Source organism: Saimiri boliviensis, chromosome 8, assembly GCF_048565385.1.
Source record: "Saimiri boliviensis isolate mSaiBol1 chromosome 8, mSaiBol1.pri, whole genome shotgun sequence".
Taxonomy (NCBI): Eukaryota; Metazoa; Chordata; class Mammalia; order Primates; family Cebidae; genus Saimiri; species Saimiri boliviensis.
The window spans coordinates 101,856,297-101,883,656 of NC_133456.1; the positions used below are offsets into that span (position 1 = coordinate 101,856,297).

Below are 27,360 nucleotides of genomic sequence, written 5' to 3' on the forward strand. Positions count from 1 at the left end.
GCACTAATAGAAACCTTTTTCTGTCAACATTCCCTCACTCCTTGCAAAAAGTTTCAGGACACTGGTAAAACTTAAATGGCCAGAGTTCCTAAATTACTTGAGTAAGCAGAGAGGAAATAAAAAATTGGACCTAAAACAACCTTCACATTTCTTTTTCTCCCACGTATACTTTACTAGTGGATTGAACCAGCTGCATTTCCTGCCTTCCTTTGATAATTACTTTGCCCTGGGCTTGAAATGTTCCCAAGCCATTAACTGATAAAACACTCAAGTGATGAATACTCCAAATACCCTGATCTGATCCTTACATAGTCTATGCATGTAACACATACTCACATGTCCCGCATATATAAAGTATTATGCACCAATAAAAGAAAAAAATCGAGGAAAAAAGAGAGAACCAGACCCAGGAGTGAGACAGTAAATGGTCCACACAGTGTTACTGTGGGCCAGTGTGGCAGGTAGAAATGCAGGCCTGTGACAACATCGATCGTGATTCCACTTGCTGAGGGCTGCTTGTCTCGAACCTAGTGTTTTTGCAGAGGGACATGCCTCTCTGCTCCAGAGACTCATAGGAAGAAGCCATGATACATATTTGCCAAGTCATATTTGCCATGACATCTCTTTTCTTCTTTCTTTTGCACAAAGGAGATCGTGACTTCATTAAATTGAACTGGGTGTGTTTGGGCTCAGAAAACAATATCCCAAAATGAAAGCCTCAAAGGCAGCCTCTGAAGCAAATATTTTTCCTTTTCTTTTTAAAATTTGTATAAATTTAAGGGGTACCAGTGCAGTTTTATTCCATGGATATATCGTGTAGTAGTGAAGTCTGTGCTTTTAGTGCTTCTGTCACCCAAATAGTGTACATTGTACCCAATAAGTGCTTTCTCATCCCCCAACCCTCTACCTGTTCCCAGCCTTCCAAGTCTCCAATGTCTTCATTCCAGGCTGGTCTGGAACTCGTGGGCTCAAGTGATCCTCCCACCTTGGCCTCCTAAAGTGCTGGGGAGACAGGCATGAGCCGCTGCTCCCAGCTAGACACAGCTCTGAATTGCTACAAATTTACTTTCTCTAAGAAGTATTGTATAGGAGGATTAAATGTTAATAAAGAAAATGAAATAAATGAAAGAACTTAACCACAAGTCCCTGAAGAACACTTGTTTGTTCATACAATTTTTAGAAAAATTCTCAAATATGTAAAAATTGTTTAATCAGTGATTTCTGAAAATTTTAAATTTCTTTTACTTGTCGTTAAAAATCAAGTCAGGGTCAGTTAACTAGCTTAAATTAGAAATGTATGCATCAAACTAATAAAATAACATTTTAAACAATGCTTTCTAGCTTGGAAGTGTTTTATGAATAGTTATTTTATGAGAAAACCTCAGGATTTCTATTTGTTTCTGCTTTTGTTGAGCCTTTGGTGAGCTAGTGCATACATGAGAATGTAAGCACCCAACAAAATTGTGCTGTAACGAGAAGCAATTTTATCTTTCAGAAAATAAATAATTTTGAAGGGTTTTCCATTTTGAGGTGAGAAAAAGTAAGATGACACAATTTACTGGACATCTGTAGATTGATCTGTTTTTAAATGAATGAGAAGACCACAATTTCAAAAACAACAAATCTGGCCCCATTCCTCTGAAAGGCCTTGAACTGGGTTCTATAAAATTTTATAAAATAAAATAAGTTCAAGTTTTTCCAAGATTATTTATATTTTTCATAAGTTTTGAACACATATTTTTATTATAGCTGCTACATATTTGTAGGGAATGTTTCCTACCACTAAATCAAAATGGCAAATTGTTTTCTATGGGAAAAATTAGTTGTAATGGTTATGTTTGAAAATTTAATAAATACACATATTTGAAAATTCATATCTAATATTATAAGATATTTTTAAAAGCAAAGAAGAAATAAAAATAATGTTTATGTAAGTATTATACTTGGCATTTAATATTTTATTTAAATATGTGGATATGGTCTATTGTTACCCTTATCCAACATGATAGCCACTAGGCCCATATGGCTATTTAGCATACAATTAAGGAAGTAAATTCAGTGAAACATTCAATTTCTCAGGCTCATTAGTCATATTTCAGGTTCCTAGTAGTCACATGTGGCTAGTGAGTTCATGCTATATAATTCGGATGCACAACATTTCCACCAGCACAGGAATTTCTGAATAGCATACTGGTCTATGCTATTATTATTATTTTAAATTAAAGCTTAAGATAGTTTGCATAGTTCATGGGCAAAGCTGTGCTTTCACTTGTTAAGGTTATTTTATTCAGTGTCTAAAAATAATTTTAAAATATTGCTGTCTGGGCCAGGTAAGGTGGCTCGCACCAGTAATCCCAGCACTTTGGGAGGCTGAAGCAGAAGGATCACTTGAGGTCAGGAGTTCAAGATCCTTCTGGACAACATAGTGAAACCCCGTCTCTACTAAAAATACAAAAATTAGCCAGATGTGGTGGCACATGCCTGTAATTCCAGCTACTCAGGAGGATGAGGCAGGAGAAGCTCTTGAACCCAGGAGGTGGAGGTTGCAGTGAGCCGATAGCGCACCACTGCACTCCAGCCTGGATGATAGAGTGAGACTCCATCCAAAATAAAGAAAAAAGTGTTGTATGATCTTTAAGCTTATAAAGAGACCATACATGGCAAAATATATACATAAAAATGTTCCTTAAAGTGTTCAATGACACTTTGTAGTTTTATAAGGGGTACTGCACTGGTATCCCTTAAATTTATACACATTTTAAAAAGAAAAGGAAAAATATTTGCTTCGGAGGCTGCCTCTGAGGCTTTCATTTTGGGATATTGTTTTCTGAGCCCAAAGTGTTGTTTTCTGACACTTTGCAGTATTTTTACTAGTTAATTGTCAGTTTTATTTCTGAAAATGCTAAATGTTTCTTATGGAGCCATGAATCATAACCAGCAAAGCAAATGTGCATTATAGCACGAATAATGTCCATAAATTTGAAACAGCAGATCCTGAGGAAAAGAGGCTTGACATTAAGAAAGTACCAAGTAATGTACTGTGACTGAGAAAAATAAGGAATATTCTAAGGGATTCAGTATAGTCATTGTCATAACTTGGAGTAGAACGATTTTAAGTGAGGTCAGCTGCTTTCCAGATTGGTTTCCAGTGCAAGGCCCTGCATGTGTGTGTTAACGTAACTTTCTCTTTACGTAAATGGCATGGCCTTAACTTTTGCAAATTAAAGAACCACAAGGCATGAGCGGATTTTCCGAGTTTCTTGCTGGAAACATTAGGCTCGTTAAGCTTGGAAGGCAGAGAAACAGTGAGGCCTGATGGGGTAAGTAAGTACGCCGGAGATTAACATTGAAATCCAAAATGCTATGCTGGGGGAGGGAGAAACAAACAAGTGCGAGTGGCACTAGGGAGAGTGCACGTGTCCAGCAAGATCTCTGTGTGTGAGGATTTGGAAGGACATAAGCTGAAGCTGAGAAAGAATTACTTAATAGAGCAATTTAAAAAGAAATTATGGAAATTACAAATGACACACGGATATATGACAAAGTTAAAACTTTCTGGTAATCAAAAGACAATTAGAGCAACAATGAAGTACCATTTTGTGCTTATGAAATTTGCAAAGCTAAAAATTAATAATAGAAAGCACTTGGGGAAATGGGATACTTTTAATATAATGGTGATGGGTAGTAAAGTGGTACAACCCTTGATAGAAAGCATTTGTCAAAACACATTCAAAACGATATTAACATTCAGCATTCACAGATTCACTTTCTGAGAATCAGAGACATGTACAAATTTAAAAACAAGGATGTTCAGCACCATTTTACTGACAATTAATATGAGATGCAAACTATGTAACCAACCTCTTTAGTGACAGGTTACATAAATTCTATAACAAATAAATTTGTTCTAGCCATTAATGACTACATTTTAGACATATATTAACAGTGTAGAAAAGGTATGTTTTATGTATGAAGGTGAAAACAGGGGGCAAAATTATTTACAAAACACAATGCCAATTTTCTTACTATGTATGTATGTTCATATATGTGCATATTACAAATAAATAGTCGGAAACAGATACGTGAAAACATTTATTGCTATTTCTCAGTAGTAGATTTCTAGGTAATTTAAATTTTCATCTTTGAGTTTCCTGTTAATTTATAAATTACTCAGAATTATAATGTGCTATCCTTCTAATCATAAGTATATTTTTATGTTCTTATTTCTGAAATGAACAAAGTCAGTGCTGTACTTAGATCAGTTTTTCATAGCTGTACCTGTGGATACTGAATTAGCTGATCTCTATGGTTCTCTCTGTTTCTAAAGTTTTACAAATACATTTTATGAAAAACAGTGATTTAGAGACATACAGATGGACAAACAGACAGACAGACACAAGTCTTATTAGGAGACATAAAATAACACACAACGATATAGTCAGAAAGCTTTGGAGTACCAGAGACACACTGTCAATGTATTTCTTAGTGAAAATCAGTGGTTCCACTCTGATGGGCACCGGGGCTTGGCAGTGACATCTAAGTCAGTATCGCTGAATGCATGGTGTATTCACATTGCATTTTAGGTACTGAAATGTTCCTTTCATATAGAAAAAAAGTTATATGAGTTAAATAAAATGTTTAACATTTCATGACCAATAATCAAATTCCTTATACTTTCTTTACTTGTAATTGCCGCCTTCTTTTAACATAAGCCTTTGTTTTACCATAGACTTTTTTCTCTCTTTTTGATGGGATAAAGGTATTTCTTTTGTAAACTCAGAAGGATTTATCAATTTACTAACAATGCCTGAATTGTCTTTGATAGTTAAACTATCAGCTCACCTGATCCTTTTTGAAAGAAAAAAAGCTACTTTAATTAATTATGCTTGAAAGTTACATTAAAATTATTGAAATACATTGAAACTATTTGGAGGTCTTTAAAAACTGAAAAACAAGTGTTTTGTTGTTGTTGTTGATGTTAGGAAGAATGAATGGGGAGACATTTAATAATAAATAAATTAAAATTGCTTTACAGATTTTTGAATGCTTTACCAAATCTTCACCAAATCTGATAACAAGGGTACAGTAATGGTGATCTACTGGGAAAAACTATTTTCCAGGCTTGAGCTCACATTCCCATGTTTCCATGGCTACATGAAGCCAAAGGTTCTACAACCTATGTAACCAAAATGATCAAAAGAATAGACAACTGATCTTATGAGAACAAGGTTCTATGTAACACACCTTGGAATACAGAAGAAATGAAACTACTCGTTACTTAGAATAATAATCATTTGTTCCCTAAATCTTCTTGTGGTGGGGGGAGGGGAAGGTAACAGAGGCAAAGTATTTAAATTTCCTACGAAGACAATTCTTAACAGTGAGTGTTGCTAAATAAGGGAACTGAATTTTGAAAAAAAACTTACATTGGTCTAAATTCTGATTGTTGAATAAGTAACACAGATCTGTAGGAATCAACTTATTTCTCACAAAAGAAATATATTTGTATAATTTGTATTGTGTTAATCTTGGGTTATCCTAATCTCTGGCATAAAGATGTGCTTTTTGTTAGCTGAGAATGCAATGCAACCATATATCTCTTTTATACAGAATCTCATGTAACAGACACAGTTATGCTTTATAAATGTGGGAGATACTTTTAAGGAGATAAAATTTTTTGTTCCCAAAATGATTTTTAAGTAGAACATAGCCATTCGAATTTTCTTGCATAAATATGGTCCCATCTAACAGTGGCAACGGCAGAACTAGAGACCCAAATATTCCATTCCTTCTTGGTTAATTTTCTCAGGTTGGAACAGTAAGGATAACAGGACATGTGATTGCTATTCCAGTATGCAAATTGTATGAGGGAAGCTTTTCTCTGAACTCTAAGTTTGAGTTATTTTAGATAACTGTTGAGTCCCAAACTTTAGACATAATCTGGTCTGAAAATTCATATGAATTTTGCCAATTTATTCACTGAGATTTATATTTGAAAATATTTTTCCCCCAACACATAATAGTTATCCTTTTGTAGCACAACAAGGCATGAACAATTACACTTTAGGGCCCTGATAGCTAACGACAATTTTATAATAGGGAATATACCAATATAATACTTGCATATTAAAATACATTTGTAAAAAAAACTTATATTTTGGTTGGTGTTTTTCTTTAAGCAATAATATACCAGAAGAACAATATGGACTGAAAGCCCTGCTGAGCAAGCTGCAAATATTTTTTTTTTCAGCAATAAAAAAAGAACCAAGCAATAAACTAAAACTAGTATGTCCTTTCACTCGTGAAATAATTGACTCAAGCCATGCTTGATTTAAGAACTCTGAAAGAAAGAATGTGAGAACAGCCGTCCTCAAACAGAAGCCAACTTCAGCTGTCCCAGGGTTCGGCCTCTTGTTTAAGAGCTTGTCAGGATGCCTTTATGTTGCCTACACATACTAATACATCCTTGCTTTGTTCACAGTACAATTTAGTTTCTGGAAAATCTGCTTTAATTTAACAATTCTCTTGAATATTGCCTCCCACAAATTCTCAGCTAACAAGGAGAAAGCCCATGCCCTTCACCAAGCAGTACCATCATGTATGAATGTCATTCAGTTTTAAAATAACCAGTTTTAAGATATCTTACAGTTGTAAGATAAACCTTATAATGTTTCTGCTAATCCATTGCTTTAAAAAGTATAGCTTTCACTCCAATGGCTGTCTATATTTGAGAGTTGACATAATTCAGTAGAATCACCTCAAGTCATGACCAAAGAGCATGTGCATGTGATAAATTACCATTCTAATGAAATAAAAAAAGAAAAAGAACTTTCAACACAAAAGAAAAATGATCTCATCCTGAGATATATTTTCCTATCTCCCATTTCTTTAAATAAGAACACATAGGACACAAACACCCCTGACCCCAACTCCAAGTACTTCCACAGCAAAGTATCTCTCAGGACTGCTTTTGGAGTGAAGAAGATTCAAAAAACAGAAGCTTTCAACAGATGCCTCTTCGTAGGATCAGAATGGCTAATGCAGTTAGCATTTTAGTTTCTAATACAACAAACAGTTGTCCAGAGTAACACATCCCTTTGTATTCTACAAAATGTAAACCAGACTAGATAGGCAAACATAATTTAAAGAAAATACATATCTTCTCTGGTGGTAGGTACAGCTCCACCCAGATTTTTATTTACCTAAATTCGTACTTTTTCTTTCATCTTCCTTTAGACTCTCAAACAGTTTTACACAAATACATTAAATGTAAGATAGCACAACGCTGTGGTTTTGCTCAGAAACTTAAGACAAACATATATGAAAAGTCATATGCCTATCAATCAAATAATTTGTCACTGTCCTATGTCATTCTTATTAATATAAGAACTGTATCTGCTTAGCCAAGCCAACTATCCCAAGGCATCTAGCTAGGCATGGTGGCTCAGGCCTGTATCCCAGCCCTTTGGGAGACCTAGGCAGGAGGACCACTTGAACTAGGGAGTTCAAAACCAGGCCGGGCAACATAGCAAGACCTCATTTATTCCAATAATAATAATTTAAAAAATTAGCTGAGCATGGTGGTGCATGCCTGTGGTCCCAGCTACTGAGGATGCTGTGATAGGAGGATCATTTGAACCTGAAAGGTCAAGGCTGCACCACTGTGCACTGTGACTGCACCACTGCACTCCAGCCTGGGTGACAGACTAAGACCCCAAATCAAAAGAAAGAAAGAAAGAAAAAAAATCCAAAACTACACATTCTTGGCTTGGCTATTTAATTTCTCTTCACCTGAGTTAGTTCAAGGATGACAGAGATAGTCCAACAGGAATTATAACCCAAACAAGAGAATTAACAAGCATCAATCAGCTAATCAATTAGCTGGGGTTTTTTTTTTTTTTTCTTCAGGTACATCTTCTTCAGATCAATCTCCTTTAAATTTACCCCACAGAGGCTCACTCATTGTGACTGCCCTTCTTCTACTTACTGGGAATTTGTTGGATCCTGTGAACAACGACAAATGCATCGGACAGTCCGACTTTCACTGGGTGATTGGTTGAACTTATCTGTGTGACCAAGACAGGAATCTGGAAAAGAAAAAGCAGGTTGCTACATGTTAGATCTGAATTTCATACAGGGAGGAAAGGCAGTAAGATCTTCTGGTTTCATGGACAAAACCATGGGAAGGAGATAAAAGACTAGAGAGGGAGCCAAAAGTATTAGAAAAGAGACATAGGAAACCAAAAAATAACATCGGTTTAGTGTTACTGAACGAATAGAAGAATCAAGAGAGTTCCTGGTTCTGAAGATGGCTATTTGATGTTGAAAGGAACAGATTCTCAGCGAATCTAACTGATGTTAGATGCTGCAATCTTATCACACATACAGGCACACCATGAATGCATTTAGGGCTGCCTATAATTTTGGAAACAGAAATTCTCCTCTTACTCTTTGTTTTCCTAAGAAACTTGATTGTATATTTGTTTTTTATAGTTTTAGAAAATCCTTGTTTATAAGCAGTCTTATAGATATAAAATCTAGAGAAAAACAAAAAAATGCATGGCTAAATATGCATTTGCCGATATCATCATTGATTAATATCTAACTAAATTTGGCAACAATTTCACCATTCTGGTTGAAACTACAATGAAAAACTTCTGTTCTTAGGGGTCATCTCAAGGTCACAGTTCTTAAATTTGAATCTAAATGAATCCACAGTCTGAATATGTAGACATTTCTAATATTTACAATTAAAAAATTAGGATAAATTGAGACTATATGAAAAACTATATAAATGATACGAACTCTTAGAATATATTTTTACAGATTCAGAAAAGATTCATTGGAGATATGATTACTCTCTTTATTATCAGTTTTATAGAGACAAAAATGGGAATGGGACCATCTCCAATAAAGAAAGAAACAGGAAAGTAAAAGAAAAGAATCAATGCACCAAAAATGTCTTAAGGCAGAATAAACAGATTTGGGGCTATCTATGGGTAATTCATTAAATAATATGTTAAATCAGATATTGCTGATTGACATAGTGTCATTCTGTTGCCCAGGCTGGAGTGCAGTGTTGGAATCACAGCTCACTGTAACCTCGACCTCCAGGGCTCAAGTGATCCTCCTGTCTTAGCCTCCTGAGTAGCTGGCTATTTTTATTTTTTTATTTTTTGCAGAGATAGGGTCTCACTATGTTGCCCAGGCTGCAGAATGAACTCCTTCTTGACTAACAATGAAGACATTATATAGGTGTGTAGGTGTATGTATAAAAAAAAGCATTTAAAAGTATAGCCAGGATTGGGCGAATTAGCACAAGAATAAAGCTGTTATTGTCACGATCATGTATTTTATAGAGGACTCTATATTTATAAGGATATGAAGCGCCCAAGTCAGTGAATATATGGACCAAAAAGATGTCAAAAGACCAAAATTCTAAAAAACTTTGACTATGGAAAGCTATTTTGTTATCCTGTCTACAACTTTATATGTATCCTCAAAATGCCTCATGAGTCATCTAAGCTGAGAATGTCAGGAAGCCAAACTGAAAAAATAAAAACTCTAAACTACAGAACTTTTTTTTTTCTTTTAACAATGTAGCTTCATTATTTTTAAGTGTCTATAATGGTTGCCTTCTTAAGATTAAGGTAAAGCTAAATTTTAACTGGGCCTCGGTATGATCTGTATTGAATCACACATCTCTGGTGAATTGGTTTCACAATTACATTCTCTTCAAAAGAGAGAAAGAAAAGGAGCTCTCAGACCAGTTAAAATGTGCTTCTATTTTGACTTCTACAAACATTCATGAATACTTTTTTAAACAACAGCATAATTTTTGTTCCATATTACAAGATAGAGGTAGGTTTATTATTTGGTTTCTATAACTGAGATGTTGAAGCAAAGCAAGCATAGAAAAAAGTGGTTGCAATGAGTGCACAAAACCAAGGCAGGAGAAGAGGTGAGAAGTAAGCAAAAGTGGAACAGAGTACCCTGGCCTTTGGAAGGAGCATCACAGACAGAAATTGCTTGCTTCTCCACTCTGGGGTATCTTTCTCCAGCACACAGGAACCCCACGCAATCCCTGAAACATGAGATTTTTACATCTGTCTCTAAAGCAGGGAGATAACAGCATGCTGCTTAATAGTTAATGGAATTTTATTTTCTCTGTCTGTTCTGGTATGAAAACATCACCAAAACATTCATTTGTTTCCATTACAGGCCCATCTATCTATCCAACAGGCAGCAGAGTATCTCAGCAAGGGTTTGATTGTATAGTATGTGTTCCAAGGTGTGAATCATAAGTCTGTCAAAGCTTAACTGTAAAAGAAGTACTCCAAACTCATTTTTGCTTCCTTGCTAATCTCCAATATGATGTTTAGTAATTTAAGATTAAAAACAACAGCAACAACAAAATCCCACAACATACTCCACGCTTTCTGTTTTACCCATTCTTATTTGCCTGTAATCCTTAACTCTCTCTTTGGTTTTCCTTAAGTATGTGACCTGGATTCAGTGTTATCAATAGTGAATCTAATTTTTAAGAGTCACAATCTCTTTTATTATTATCAAAATAATAACCTGTAGCCCCAGTTACCTGAGAGGCTGAGTCAGGAGAAGCACTTGAGCCCAGGAATTGGAGGCTGCAGTGAACTATGATAGTGCCATTGCACTCCAGCCTGAATGACAGAACAAGACTCTATCTCTAAAACACATACACACGCACACACTCTCTCTCTCTCTCTCTCTCTCTCTCTCTCTCTCTCTCAAATATTAATGCTAAGTTGTCTGTAAACTACACTTGAATAGAAGGGCTTTCAGTTAAATTTGACAATGTAAAAATCCATTTCTTTCCAGACTATCACTAAAAATTTGCACAATTATTTCAGTCCTTTTTTAGTGTACAGCTCCTGAACTCTTTCCTCTGCTGGGTATTGAGCAACGCATTTAACAGCATGAAAGTCAGGGTGAGCTATCATCAAACAATCAATTCCTAACATGCCTCCTGCCCTCATCTCCACAATCATAATCTGTAGAAAATCTGGAAGCAGTCAACTAACAGCATGAAGGTGATAAGCAAAATCCACCTTCGCTTTAAAACAGGGTTTCCAAATTTCCTTTCTTCATAAGCTACTGTGTGCCTCAGGTAAGAAAGAAGAAATTTCTGAGGGAGAAACTGCAGGGTGCACACAATGAGTAAATTTTCTAGCCAATATCTGTCATGTGGAAATGCAAGCCAAGCACTTCCAAGGCTTTCTGAGTCCTCAAGAAGAAAATGCAAATCGGTATTTTTACTTGAAATGTTTTAATATTTAAATATTGGCAACATATCTGTTTTGCAAACATATATGTACACATAAAACGTTAAAAATATTCATAGAGTAAAACATGTGCCCTTTGATTTAAACACTGCTCACATTGAATTGACACATGAAGAGTCTGGGTTTCATACAAAAACAGTGACACAGCACCCTCACTTGAAGAAGCTTGCACCATTGGACTCAAGACAGTCCAGACTCTGGTGTGGACTACACCTGGCACAATAGCTAGATAAGGAAACTTACTTAAACATGGCTTGGGAATTAAACATTAAGAGAAAAGAAAGGAATTTAAGGAAAATCTACACCCTGGGTTTGGGGGAGACACAGGGAACGTATCGGGCCTTTAACATCAGGGACAAAAGCATTATTTGTCGTGGAACATAGGAGCAAGAAGACCATATGTGGGCAAGGGTACCCACCATGTGAAAGAACCCTCTGATTGCCACATCAGGGATAAAGGACGCTCAAGCCTGGAAGGAGAAAGTGAAGAAAAAGCACCTAGAATGGTCACATAAATTGCCCAAGGAAAATGTAACCGACATTGCCAGAGTCCACACTAGAACAAGCTTTTATTTCTGAAATTATTTCCTTTGGGGGTGCTGAGCACAGTGGCTCATGTTTGTAATCCCAACACTTTGGGAGACTGAGCCAGGCAGACCACTAGAGATCAGGAGTTAGAGACCAGTCTTTCCAATGTGGTGATACCCTGTCTCTACTAAGAATACAAAAAATTAGCTGGGCATGGTGGCACATGCCTGTAATCGCAGCCCCTCAGGAGGCTGAGGCAGGAGAATCACTTGAACTCAGGAGGCAGTGGGTGCAATGAGCTGAGATTGTGCCACTGCACTCCAGCCTGGGCAACAGAGTGAGATTCCATCTTAAAAAAAAAAAGTAAATAAAATAAAAGTTTCCTCTGGGACACTGATCTTGTTACCTGGCTACTTTATTTATTTATTTTTACTCACAGCATTTGCTATCGGAACATTATAAAGGGAGAATAATTCAACTTACCATTTTCTTACACTAGGTAAAGTAAACAAAAAACGAAAATGTCAGTTGCTTTTATATGTGAGATAGCTAAAAAAATAAAATATCTCTATAAATGCAAATGAATTAGATCCCAAATAAAGCTGTGTAATAAAATTTTAATACTTTAGGTGTTTAAAATACAGGGAAGAACTATGATATAAAATACCTGTCTATATTTTTTTTTAGAATTATTTCTTCAGAATTGTTTTTAATTAGCATTTTATTCCACCTGTTTTTCTCATCCTTGTATTAGATATGTATGTACATGTATATAATTCTTTTCTGCACACACATTTATCAAGTGTCTTGGATGTACCTACTATATTCACATATCAAATATTCTCATACATGCAGCAATATTTATAGAAGGAAATCACTTTATATCTAAATGGTGGTGGTCTCAATGTTGCATTCTTTTTGGCCTTCTCTGACTTTCTTGAATTACTGTTTTTCCTATAAATTCTACAAGCTCAGTCAGTGTTCATCTTTTAATACTTTCAGCTACTAACCATGAGTGAAGGGTCATTACAGTTTAAATAAAAGAAATAATCCTCCAAAAAATTCAAAAAATGCATTAAGAGCCCCACTGAAACCTACAACTAATTAACAATGGTGATTTATTAACTATGCATTCTTCCACAGAAGCAGCAAATGCTACACCAAGGAACATCAGGTTTAAATACTTAAACGGTAGAATAGATTAAAAAGTGATTTTACTTAATAAACAGTAAAGTTCCTCTACATTGACCTCTTCTACAATTTGCTGCTGAAGGAAATGGTAAAGTATTGAACCAAGAAAATGGATAGAACAGGCTAACTCCTGGGCTGAGCCTACCGCTTCTGTGATTTTTCTCCTGTTGCCATCTAGTAGAATTATATGACATTTTAATTTAAATTACAGCATCCTAACCTAGTGGCCATCCTTATCCCTCATATAAGCTAGTGAAAAAAAACCCGAATTTGCAATTAACACAGAAAGAGTCACATCCATCTATATTTTGTGTCTACAGTGACTACAAATGCCATGTATATCAAGAGAATAGAGATAAAAACAAGTCAGAGAAACTGCAACTTGTAAAAGGTAAGAGGATTCTAAGATAGACAATATCAAGGACAGTAAAGACCCTTATTTCAAATCTCCAGCATTTTTGAAATACACTTCTTTTTTTTGAGACAGTTACACTCTTGTTGCCCAGGATGGAGTACAATGGCACGATCTTGGCTCACTGCAACCTCTGCCTCCTGGGTTCAAGTGATTCTCCTGCCTCATCCTCCTGAGTAGCTGGAATTACAGGTGTGTGCCACCATGCCCGGCTAATTTTTTTGTATTATTAGTAAAGGTCGTTTCTCCATGTTGGTCAGGCTGGTCTTGAACTCCCGACTTCAGGTGATCTGCCCACCTGGGCCTCCTAAAGTGCTGGGATTACAGGAGTGAGCCACTGCTCATGGCCTTTTTTTCTTTTTTCTTTTTTTTTTTTTTTTTTGAGACATTGTCACATGCTGTTGCCCAAGCTAAAACCCAGTGGCCTGACTTGGCTCACTACAACTTATGCCTCCTGGGTTCAGCGATTCTCCAGCCTTAGCCTCCTCAGTAGCTAGGATTACAGGCATGCACTACCACGTCCAGCTAATTTTTATATTTTTAGTAGAGCCTGTTGGCCAGGCTGGTCTCCAACCCTTGACCTCAAGTGATCTGATCGCCTCAGCCTCCCAAAGTGCTGGGATCACAAGCGTGAGCCACCACAGCCAGCCATTGGAATAAAATATTTTTTTCTGAGAATTATTAGTTTTCTTGTTACACTATCAATAGGCCAGAAATTTTAGGGCCATTTCTATTATAATCAAGCAAAAAGTGTTCAGTATTTAATGGCAACTTATTATGAAGAAGCTGAGATTTAGGGTCATAGCTAATTAATAACAGAATAGAAAAATGGGAGTTTAATTGTCAAATTCCATTAAGGTCTCTGGGTATTTCAGGTTCCTTTTCTGTAAATGACAAAAGTAGGGCTACTCATGGTTTTTGTGAGAATTATATGTAATTTATTGTAGATGCTTAGGTCAGTGCCTGGCATATATGAACAGCTCAAGAAACGCTAGATTTTATTAAATTTGGAGGTTATTGTTAAATGTGAATGTGACTTTCACTTCTGGTTATGGCAGACAAGATTAAAATTATTTCTACTACTTAAATCAAGCAGAAAATGTAAATAAAATATGGAAAGTATACGTTGAAAACTTCAGATAGTTATCAAAGAGCAAGGTCTTGAAAAGCCAAAATCCCAAAGAAAGGAAATGGCAGAAGTAAACCCAACACCACTTTCCCCATCAAAGCATTTGCCAATTTACAAGTAAGTGTTAAGGGAGTGAGAAGGTCTCACTGACTTAGCCCAGAGAGGTTAAGTAACTACCCTAACTACTGGACAGCCTTCTTAAACACTTTCTTTTCAATACATGACGGATTGGTTCATTCATTTTGATATCCTTGACTGTTTTTCCTGGCTAGTCATTTTCATTCCATAGCTTAGCCTTAGCACATCACATTATATCAATCATATCATAGCCATTGTGATCACAGGTAAGAATGATTTGTCGGCCGGGCGCGGTGGCTCACGCCTGTAATCCCAGCACTTTGGGAGGCTGAGGCGGGTGGATCACGAGGTCAAGAGATCGAGACCATCCTGGTCAACATGGTGAAACCCCATCTCTACTAAAAATACAAAAAATTAGCTGGGCATGGTGGAGCGTGCCTGTAATCCCAGCTACTCAGGAGGCTGAGGCAGGAGAATTGCCTGAACCCAGGAGGCGGAGGTTGCGGTGAGCCAAGATCGCGCCATTGCACTCCAGCCTGGGTAACAAGAGTGAAACTCCGTCTCAAAAAAAAAAAAAAAAAAAAAAGAATGATTTGCCTTTCCACACAGCCTTTGGGTTGTCTCATGGAGCTGAAGAAAAATATATGCATTCAGGACCACTAAGGAAAAGGTCCATAGTAAATATCCAAATCTTTAGTGGAGCTCCCTGAAGGACTAGAAGAATAAGGTCTTACCAGAAAATTCTGGCCTTCATAAGGACTAATGCTCAATTTTGAATGGGCCTAGCTGTATAGTATTAAAGTGATCTGTCCTATACTAACAGCCAAAAAAATAAACTGTTTTGTAGGAAGGAAACATTATCAATCCTAAAAGTACTTTGGTACTTTGTAAATAATCTCCAATATTTTATTTTTAAAAAATCACCTGGCATTCAAAGAAACATGCCAATGAATGAAAATCTAGAGGAAATAGGAAGAAAACAGATGACGGAGACAGACTCACAGTTCATTTAGATATTAGGGCTACTAATCACAAACTTTAAAATCATCATTATTAGTATAGTCAAGAAAATAGATGATATAGTTAATTTCATTAGGTAATTCAATCTATCTAAAAAACAACTGGATATTCTAAAATTGAAAAATGCATTATAATGAACAGCTGGGAATTTGAGAAGAGCTTTAAAAAATATTATTATTTTTGTATTTTGGCTGAATTCTAAGCAAACTCTATCTTTGAAGTTAATTAAAATATGGAGCTGTGTAACAATAAGGGCCCATAGCTTGAAACAGAATTTCAAATCTTGCGTTGCACAATACAGAGCTCTAACCTCAGGAAAAATAACTTAATTATTTAAAGGAATCTGTGACTTCACAATTCCTCTCTACAATATGATTATAGAAAACAACAGAATATTGGTGAAGAAACATTGAATATTATAAGCAGATCTGTATTCACTCTTATTTTAAGCAGCAGTCGTATTTCCCTATTTCAATCCCATTATAAGTAAGATTGTTATAAGTGTAAATGTAATTTTTAATTTATTAATCATTCATCATTTAGTTTGCACTGCAAAAAATTATGCTACTGAAGAAATGACAATATTTGCAGAATGAAAGGTTTGGAGGTCATGTATGTACTTAGCATGATTAGCACATTGAAATACTGAGATAGATTGCATGAAGGCATTGAATATGAAATTTATTTTACTAAATTTATTCAATCCATTACTAATTTTAATGTGAAATTTAATTATAATTGTAATTTACAATTTTAAAACAAGTCCCAAAATGATGGTGGGTTTCGGATAAATCAGAATTTTTCTTCTTATTCACATAAAATATAATGAAACAAAACAAAGCTGGTGTTAGCTTATTAGAAGAAACTTATTGCAGAAAGAATTACACTTACTTCCCTGTCTATAATTCAGTAAGTTAGCTTGGACAGGAACAGAAAATTATACTCTTTGTAATCATATGTTCTTAGAATTTGGTTAGCTCTACAAATGAAGTAGGAATCCCTCTTCTGACTATACTTGTAATTGTGTGATATGAAAAAAATCTAACAATAAAGAGTCTTAAAGAGCAAATATTAAGAAATACTTATTAGAAAAACAAATGAGACATAGATTTGTGAATTGTTATACATAATCTCTTTAGGCAGGAAAAGTGGTTGAGCTGTCTTAGGATCATCAAATTAAAGTTTTTGACTCTAGATTTGTCCTTAACTAGCTCTGTGACCTCAAGTATGTCATTTAATCTCTCTGACTCAGCTTGCTCAGCTATAAAATGAAGATAATCATGTATGATCTATTTCCATAATTAAGTTATAAACATTTATTGAACAGCTTCTATGTACCACCTCTATTGTAAAATGCTTAGGATATTAAGGCTATAGGAAATTGCTGAAGAATTGAACACTATAATGCATGTGAATGTACTTTGTAAATGATAACATATGATGTAAGTTACTATTTTATGCTATCATGTTTAGGAACATTTTTTCTAGCAGTGTGAGGAGCTTCTAGCTCTCACCCAAATGCAAGGGGATTCTATCTTGACAAATTGTACAAATAACAATTTGCCTTAGCAAAAGAAAATATACAACAATTACTGAGAAGAATAAAGAGGTAGGCTAGAAAAGTAGAAACTGCTTTCTATCTAGGACATAAAAAGAACAGAAAGGCAAATGATAAATTAAAAATGACTTAAATGAACTCCAAGTGGAGAAGGGAGACATTCTTCAGGATAAGTGCCTGGGAATATCAAGAAAGTGTTAAATTTGCCTGTCATCTTGACATGACAAAGCAGGAAAACCGTAATGGAACATTTTTCTTTGATAAAAATGAAGAAAAGAGAAGGCCTTTAAAAATACCAACCTAGAAGAAAAAACAGGAAGAATCAACTGTCACACTCTGCAATGTGAGTTATCCTTTGAGAACAGTATAAAAAGATGACAATTTTGATAATAATGACTGGTAAGAGAAACCACAATAAGAACACAAACCTCTGTGTTGACAAAGCCTCCAGTTGGTGAGACCTAAGACTCCAAACTTACTGATTTTGTGTCTTTCCAGAAACTTCACCACTGCTGGTTGAAACCATTGAAAACTAACATTGTAAAACGTCACTGTGCAGTTCCAGCAATATACCAGATTGCAATGAAAACTACAAATGAATGAACCCTATTGAGAAGTATTCCCTCAGCTTCCAGGGAGTGTGACATAAATATATGGTGGGATCTGACAGAAAAACATAGCCCTGTTTTTAGCTCCTTGGGGAATCACCACACTGCTTCCCACAATGGCTGAACTAATTGACACTCCCATGGGCAGTGTATAAGCATTCCCTTTGTTTACAACCTCACCAGTAAAACTACATTCAGCCCAGAAATCCCATTACTGGGCATAGAGCCAAAATAATATAAATTCATGTAACCAAATGCCACCTGTTTCCCCAAAACCTACTGAACTAAAAAAATGAGTAGAGCAAAGAGAATTTTTAGGGCAGGGAAGATTCTGTATGACACTATAATGATGGATGCATGACATTACACATCCTTAAAACCCTTAGAAAATACAGCATCAAGAGGGAACGCTCATGTCATCTAAGAACATTAAGTGATATTGATGTGTCAATGTAGGTTTATCTGTTGCAACAAATGTACCACTCTGGAGGGGCATGTTGATGATGGGGGAGGATGTTCAGCAGGGAAAGAAGAATATGTTCAACCTCTGTGTATTTTCTGCATCATTTGGCTGTGAATCTAAAACTACTCTAAATTAGTCTGTTAATTAAAAAATAAATAAATAAATCATTCTGCCACAAAGACACATGCATGTGTATGTTAACTGCAGCACTATTTATAATGGCAAGGACATAGAATCACCCAAAATGCCCACCAATGATAGACTGGATAAAGAAAATCAGGTACACATACCCCATGGAATACCATGGAGTCATACACCAAATGAGATCATGTACTCTGCAGGGACATGGATGGAGCTGGAGGTCATCATCCTTAGAAAACTAAGGAATGGAAAACCCAATACCACGTGTTATCACTTGTAAGTGGGAGCTAAATGATGAAAATACATGGGGCAAAGAAGGGAACAACACACACTGAGGTCTACTTGAGGGTGGAGGGCAGGAGGAGGGAGGGGATAAGAGCAAGTAACTGTTGGGTTCTGGTCTTCGTATCTGGGTGAGAAAATTATCTGTACAACACAACCCCTGTGACATGAGTTTCCCTATATAACAAATCTTCACATGTACTTCTGAATCTCAAAAAAAAGTTTGTTTGTTTTTTTTTTTTTTTTAAAACCGTAAGCTTGGATAAAGAAACACAGAAAAGGACATATCCTATAATTATATCCTATTTACACAATGGCTCTCAAGTAAATGAAAAATTCCATAAAAATGTTTTAAAGGAATAGAAATAGTTGACATGGTCATAGAATGTTTTAAAAGTTGGCCTACTTAATTGTAATTAAATTATGTTTCACTTTTTTGGAATAGATGGATTTCAGAAGATTTGACCAAAGTGAATTCTTTCTTTATCCTCAACATCCCTTTTATAATCTGGGATTTATTTCTCAAGGAAAAAGTAATCCCTCAGTTGAAAACAAGGTATTGAGTCTGTATTACTATAAATACCCCTTAACCTATAGTTTAATAATGCTCATTATTATTTCTCATGGTCCAGGTTTCTCTCATAATTAGACACCATCTAAAACATTACATCTGCAGTTCTTGGAACTTTATTCCTACATTCTTTGTCTAACAGACCTTAATCGCTTTGTCAAAAGAGTTGGAAATCACACACACAATTATTCTAGTCTAAATATTCTGTAAATTTAAGGCTACAATTCAGTAAACATGTGCTCTTTACTTTGTCAGTTTGTTCAAAAGAAACCATAAGTTTAAACTCTCTTGTTCTTTCTATCACTTAGGTCTCTGATCAATCTTTCTTATCCTGTTTCAATAAACATAAGCCAAAGGGATTGTAAGCTCAGCTGTCCTTGAACTCTCTCAGTACTGGGTCATTGAGCCACATAAGTTTTCATGCCTATAAATGCTTTTGAAATTAGAACCAAAATGTATCACAGAAATTAACAAGGTGGAAAAAAAACCTAACTAACAAAATATTTAAATATAAACATTTAGATTTAGATGAGAAATCCCTCCAAATTGGATTTTATTTTTCTTAGAGATATTTCACTCTAGTACGACAAGAATATAATTACTGAATAATTTTATGAAATTGATGGGTCCTTATACCAACAATATCAGAATACAAAACAATGAGCTAACAATCAATGAACCCAGAAAATTAAAACTAACTCAAATATTTTTTATGAAGCAAAAGAAACCAAGAGGCAAGAAAACGATTTGAGGTTCATGACTGTAAAATGTCTCTTTCTTGACACTTGGAGGAAAGAAAGCAGTCAAGAACAAAGGGAAGGGAAAGAATTTATCAATATATCTCTTACTTCTTTGTATCCGAAGATGATGCGTCCATCCATGAGCAGAGTTGCCTGGAAGGTGAAGCTTCCCAGGTTATAATTATCCTGGAGATGTACATGGTCCCACTGGACCACAAGTGCTGTGCCTATAAACCCATTTAAAAAAGGAAGACATGCGATGAGAAAAACATACCAATCAATTCCGATGGGAGATTTCACAAAAAAGTTTTTGCATCTGGCCTTCAAATCTGGTAGTTGTACGATTTCCATTTTATGTGGTTAATCAAATTCTGTTACTGAAATAGCGTTTGGGATTTTTTTAAAATGACTGACTATTCTCTAAATATTTAGTAAAATATAACCTCATACTTAGGTTAATACTGAGCTATCGCAGTGCAGGGGAATTTTGCCTTAGGAATTTTATTAATGTTAATGGGTACTGTCGGCTTAAATTTCTATAAGCCAGTTTCAAAATGCAGCCTAAGTGGATTGAATGAACTTCGAACACATTTGACAAACGCTGAGAGAGAAAGAAACACATTTAAAAAGTTAGGACCACATACAAAAGACATGTAAATGTCTTCTCCATACCTAGAAATATACTTTTCCACACTGAAGTTCCTTAAACACTAATGGGAATTTTCTCCTTGGGTTCACAAGGGTTGTATTTCTCTTTGTTGAGTTTCTTCCATGAGGCTGCAAGCAGCTCAAAGGACCTTGGGCTAAGATTTTTGAAGTCCCCTTGAAGCACACTAGGATGAAACTCCAGTGCTGTACATTATATTCTGACTCACTCAGTCAGTGCTTACTATGAACAAGTAACATGAAATAAAAACTGAAACATAGTTTAATAGTCCCCAGTGAGAAGTCATATTTTTGTTTTAACTGACATTGTATAGTCTCTTTTTTAAAAAAAAAAAAAAAAAAGAAAAGAAAAGAAATGAGCTGCTAAGACTTCTTCACTCTAAATATTAGATATTTCTGTTCGGCTTAAAAAAATATTGTTGCCCAAAAAAGTTGTGTTGAAAATGAAAATCATAGAACTAAAAGAGCAAATTTTATCTCTCAGCAATAAATATCTGATATATTTAAAAATTACAATTGCATGGAAGAATTAATTTCCAGTAACTGTTTGGTGCTATTAGTAATACCTCTTGAGCTAGCTGACAACTTTAAATAGACACGTTCTTTCAAATATTTTGAAAGCCCTATTGTAAGTCTTTAAAGAATGTTGGAGTATAGAAATGGACTTCTGAGGCAAAACTTTAAATGTTTTTTAAAGAAAAGCCTGAACTTGACCTTGGTGCTTTCAGTCATTATTACTGCTTTGAGTGAAGACCACCCAGGTTTCCTTCCATGGGCATCTCTCTGTCTATATTGTCCTTTTGGAAACAAAAACGATAAGGGGAGGGTAGTGGAGGGGAGGGAAAGGGGGAAAGGGGGAGAAAGGGGGAGAAAGAAGGAGGGGAGGGGAGAGGGGAGGGGAGGAAGGGAAAGGGGAGGGCAGGGGAGGGGAGGGGAGGGGAGGGAAAGGGGGAAAGGGAGAAAGGGGGAGAAAGAGGGAGAAAGAGGGAGGGGAGGGGAGAGGGGAGGGGAGGAAGGGAAAGGGGAGGGCAGGAGAGGGGAGGGGAGGGGAGGGAAAGGGGGAAAGGGAGAAAGGGGGAGAAAGAGGGAGAAAGAAGGAGGGGAGGGGAGAGGGGAGGGGAGGAAGGGAAAGGGGAGGGCAGGGGAGGGGAGGGGAGGGGAGGGAAAGGGGGAAAGGGAGAAAGGGGGAGAAAGAGGGAGAAAGAAGGAGGGGAGGGGAGAGGGGAGGGGAGGAAGGGAAAGGGGAGGGCAGGGGAGGGGAGGGGAGGGGAGGGAAAGGGGGAAAGGGAGAAAGGGGGAGAAAGAGGGAGAAAGAAGGAGGGGAGGGGAGAGGGGAGGGGAGGAAGGGAAAGGGGAGGGCAGGGGAGGGGAGGGGAGGGGAGGGAAAGGGGGAAAGGGAGAAAGGGGGAGAAAGAGGGAGAAAGAAGGAGGGGAGGGGAGAGGGGAGGGGAGGAAGGGAAAGGGGAGGGCAGGGGAGGGGAGGGGAGGGGAGGGAAAGGGGAAAGGGAGAAAGGGGGAGAAAGAGGGAGAAAGAAGGAGGGGAGGGGAGAGGGGAGGGGAGGAAGGGAAAGGGGAGGGCAGGGGAGGGGAGGGGAGGGGAGGGAAAGGGGGAAAGGGAGAAAGGGGGAGAAAGAGGGAGAAAGAAGGAGGGGAGGGGAGAGGGGAGGGGAGGAAGGGAAAGGGGAGGGCAGGGGAGGGGAGGGGAGGGGAGGGAAAGGGGGAAAGGGAGAAAGGGGGAGAAAGAGGGAGAAAGAAGGAGGGGAGGGGAGGGGGGAGGGAAGGAAGGGAAGGGGAGGGCAGGAGAGGGGAGGGGAGGGGAGGGGAGGGGAGGGGAGGGGAGGGGAGGGGAGGGGATGGCAAGAAGACAATAGCCCGGAAACGTCCCATGATTTTATAAGTATAGGAATTTTCTAATCGTGAAATGCCTCCTAACTTCTTCTCCCTTCACACATGTCTACAACCCCCAAGCTCTAGTCTCTTCCCTATTCTCTAATTACTTTTTTTCCTTGAAAGACACATTTATTTTTTAACCTTCATCTTCAAGTGCATTTTTTCCACTATGTCATTATGAACATTCATTGATTCATTAACTGAATCATGTATTGAGGGCCTAATGAGAGCCGGACATTAGGGATTCAGTAACGAACCAGACAGATCTCATACATAAATAAATGAAAAGGCCAGTCTAGAACAGGCACTGACCAACTACAGTTGTTCTTTGAACACACCACAGTTGAAAACACTCACAGACAACAATGTCACCTAGAAATATTGACAGAAGAAGAAACAGTTGTCATGAATGTATAAAAATATGTAGATACTAGTCTGTATTATCTAGTTTCTATCACACTCTGGTGATGCACTGAAAACAATGAGCCAGAGGGCAGAAGACTTAGACTTGCACCTTGTCTCTATAAAACTTTCCATGTGAACTTGGACACAATTAATCTGCATGAACCCATTTCCTTTCCTATAACACAGAAAGTATCATTTCTGCCTTCAAGCGATTTCTGCATTAAATACAAGAAAATATAGTTATCCTTGATTATTTATGAAAAAGAGAGGGCTATATAAATTAAAAGTTTATGATATAAATTCTGAGGAAAAGATTCCTAATATTTTGTTAGTAGCAGGTTGTTAAAAATCACAATGTTTGTACATGCTAACTTTTATATTATGTAATAGCATAGCTCTCTCAACATTTACTGATTTAAATTTTCTGACCTGCTGCTATCTTGTCCAGAGAAGATTACTTCCCTAGATTGTTGAGTTTCCAATCTTTAAGTATGCTGCCAATGATTCTAACCAAACTTGAAAATATTTCAGCAAGTTGAAATATTTTCTCAACTATATTTCAGCTGTGGTATAAAAAGGACTTTGTGAAGAGCCTTACAGTATTTAAAAGTGTTTCACTCATTTAATAAAACACAAGCTTTCGTTGTCGTATTGTTTGAACTCAATATTTCTCAATATTAGATTCCTATGGAATAAGATATTACATAGAAGATATTTCAGTGGGTAAAAAATACATGCATTCTTGAATAATAATGCTTTTATAATTCCCAGAAATAAATACTAACTTTACACATTTAATTATTTTCATTCATTCATTATTATTTAGGGTCTATGCCTATTAAACATCTATGCAGGGTACCGGAGATAAAATGATTTCTTATAAATAGCCACAGCCCTTGGTTTTAAACAACTTAAAGTTTGGTTGGAGTAGTATACATCAATTTTTAAAAAATCATTCAAATAGAAGTAAAATTCAAATATTAAGAGCTACCTAGAAACAAGGTATGTGAGAATATATGAAGAGAGACTTATTTAATATGCTCTATGATTTTGATACCAACAATATAAAAACATGGTCAATAGAATCATGTTCCCATAAGTAAATGACCCTAATACCATCTAGTGAGTGTCGGAGCTTGGAAAATAGTCAATTTTCGTTAAATCATTATTTCCTCAGGATAGATTCCCAAGGCAATTTTGTATGGGAATCATAGAATAAGCTTCAGATAAGTTTCTGGCTGCAGTTTTGCCTCAAGCATGCTGTATTTACACTCTACTTGCACATCCGTGGGTGTTAGCACCTTGTGAGGTTTTAAAAAATGGAAGAGAATGTAACAGTTCTTAAAAATAGAGAGAAATCATTATAGTTAACATTTAGAATTACTTAATATTGGATCATACCTTGGTGTTATTCAAATGTTCAAAGTGTATTACTAAGGCGAATATCTAACTATGTTTAGTATCCCACTACGCAATTTTGACCTGTAAAATGGCTTCATCACACTGGTCAGGAGATCGCTTTTAGCAAAATGATCATATTTTTCCAAGGCTACTGCTACCATCAAGTCTATTTCAACCACCAGTAAATTTCTTCCTTGATCATCAGAAATAAGAGCAGTAATAACTCTGTTCACACCAAATGCTTGTACTATTTGCAGATATAAAATTGTCATTTGAACAAATAAATACCATTTATGAATGATAACTACACCGAATTTTTATATTTAATTAATCTTTCCAATATAAACACTTTGTTTCCTATAATTTATTTTCTCTACCAAAGATACAGCTTTCGATAAGGTGTTGAGATGAAAATTCGTTTGTGTCTCTAAGACCTTGAATATCTCACTTGGATTTTGGCAGCACTTAATGATATATTCTAGTTTTTTCTCTACTTTATATGTCACAAAAAGTAATAGCAGGGATATATTGCTCTTGGTATATTTGATAAATCTTAACAGGCTCTCACTCATTTTTTAAAGTCAAGAAAACTTTATTTTCTTAAGTTGAACTACCCACGCTAACTACTTTATACTTTTAAAAATATGTGTTAATCTTATGGATACATACAAGTCATAAGTTCTAGAAATTTTATATCACTATATTATGCCACTTGCCTCTACTGGAAGATCAGAACTAAGAAAATTATTCTGATTTCCATTTTTTTTTTCTGATGGAAAAATTGGAAAACTGATTTAACTGAAATAGCATCAAAATAGCATTATAGAAATGCATCAAAAATACATTTGCTTTGAGGTCTTGTCTACAGCAACTCATTTCTATCGTGTATAGTAGATGTTAATAAACATGTTGGATAAATGTCATTTGTGTAGTTTATAAATCTCAACAGTTAACAGTATAACATTTGTCATCTCAGACCATTTGCATCAAGCAGTTTACACACCAAAAAATATAGAGTCCACAAAAACATTAACATGAATCTGATGCTTGAGGTTAAAAATAAATATGCAGCAAAATATATGCTAATCAATACATACCATTATCAAAATATCTGACAGTTGAATTTCTGGATACACTGGGATCGAAATTTGCCATTAAAGGTGCTATGTACTGTGTGGCTGTTAGCATTCGATGTACAACTTCTCCAGTGTATATGAAACCTAGAAACAGAAAAATAGGAAAAGCCCATATAAAATTATAATTAAAATACTTCCAATTCCATTACAGTCATATTTTTTAAATAAAATGTCATGGTAACTGGAAAAAAGGAACATATTTAATATCTTAGTGTCTAATTAATAATACTTGGTCTGGATTAAGTAATAAATTCTCATACAATTTGGTAGAATCTTGCAGACTGGCAAATCCAAAATCTATAACATGCACAGTTTTAATTTTGGGAAAAGTGACTATTATCTGGATGAGATTATTAGGCTAAAAAATGCTAATACAGTATCGTAAGTAATTAAAATATTCAATTTGCCATTATTAAGCCCTTGTCATTTTAACACGAGGTTACCACACAAGTCTTTTGAATGAGTGAATTCAGCTTCATGATATTTATTTAACCTACCATCTCGGCATAGGACATTTTAGAAATGACACCTGCTAAAATGCAGAAAATGTTTTGATGCTTTTTTATTTTCCTTGAAAGTCGAAAGGGTGCTAAACACCCACAGTGAAGATTTCACATTTCTTGGATTGCTCAAGTCTCTATATTATCAGCACACAGTCAAGAAAATAAAGTCTATATATTTGCAGATAAGATGGTAAAACATTGACCATGCACAAATGCCTCTCTATTTAGAGATTTAATCAATGCCAGTCTATTCTAGCAATTGGATAATGAGACGGAATTTACTATGGAGGACTTCAGCTTTGAATTAATTTTCAATAGCTCCTATGTTACAAGTCTAACCCACTTTCAATTTTTCACACTAGGTTTATTTACTTTGTGGATTATCCGTGACAAATTGTTAATCCTGTGCTGACTTCATGCCTACAAAGTCTTTAGCTGCCTGAAAAGAGAGTCAGCTCAGGGAATGCTAAATAATTTTAATATTAATCTAAGAAATACACAATTAAGATACATATGCAAATGCACACACACAAATAAATGCAAAGCAAATTATTTGTGACAATGCGATGTAATGTATCAGCAGTCATGAGTTAATTAGATACCCAAGACTAATATAAATCATTTTTCTACATTCACAAGAATCAATATAGAAGCAATGCAATATTAGAAGCTCAAAAAATGTTACTTTGATAACTCATTTTATGGTCTGAATAAATATTTCATTGGCATATTGCACTCTTCATTGTTTCAAATTCCAGAATGTGATGTTCCAAATTCTGCAAGTTATTGCCGAATTACACCTATAGTTATTTACTTAGAAATTAATTTCTTTTTGGCAACATCTTCTTTCCTTTGACTAGCTTTTAACTTTTCATCAAAAGCATAATTGAACTATAGCTATTCATCTTAAAAAATATTTTAACTGGAAAAACCTTCAATGTGTATTTTTATCACCATGACTTCTTATTTGCCAAGCCCTCTTTTAAAATAAATAACTGATGTCCTAAGCAGAATTTTGTACATTTGTAATTTCACATAGCTCAAGTGTAATAAAAATGTTAAGGTAATATGGTCATTGCTTTTATTATATTTCTCTCTGGATTTTCAGAGTCATACTCCTAATATTCAAAGTGCAATATCACATCCTTAACATTATAAACATGAAGAGTAACTTTTTCAGGGTCTCTATTTTTTCTCCTATCGTCACCAGCATGCATTTATAATGGCATTGTTAAAACGAATTCAAAAATTCTATAGATACAATCTTTTAAGGGAAATGTCTGAATTAGACTCTGAAAGTGTTATTTCAGAGAAAAC

General features: G+C 35.9%; 1 protein-coding gene across 1 annotated transcript in view; it reads right to left on the minus strand.

The window, feature by feature from the left end:
* The window catches only part of PLXDC2 (plexin domain containing 2), a 422,459-nt gene that overhangs the window by 98,045 nt on the left and 297,054 nt on the right, over positions 1-27,360 (minus strand). The window contains exons 5-7 of the mRNA XM_003930659.4: positions 25,502-25,624; positions 20,151-20,269; positions 7,988-8,087 (exon numbers count right to left, since the gene is read on the minus strand). Coding sequence (XP_003930708.2) covers positions 7,988-8,087; positions 20,151-20,269; positions 25,502-25,624 — 342 coding nt within the window. The remainder of the gene's footprint in view (positions 1-7,987; positions 8,088-20,150; positions 20,270-25,501; positions 25,625-27,360) is intronic.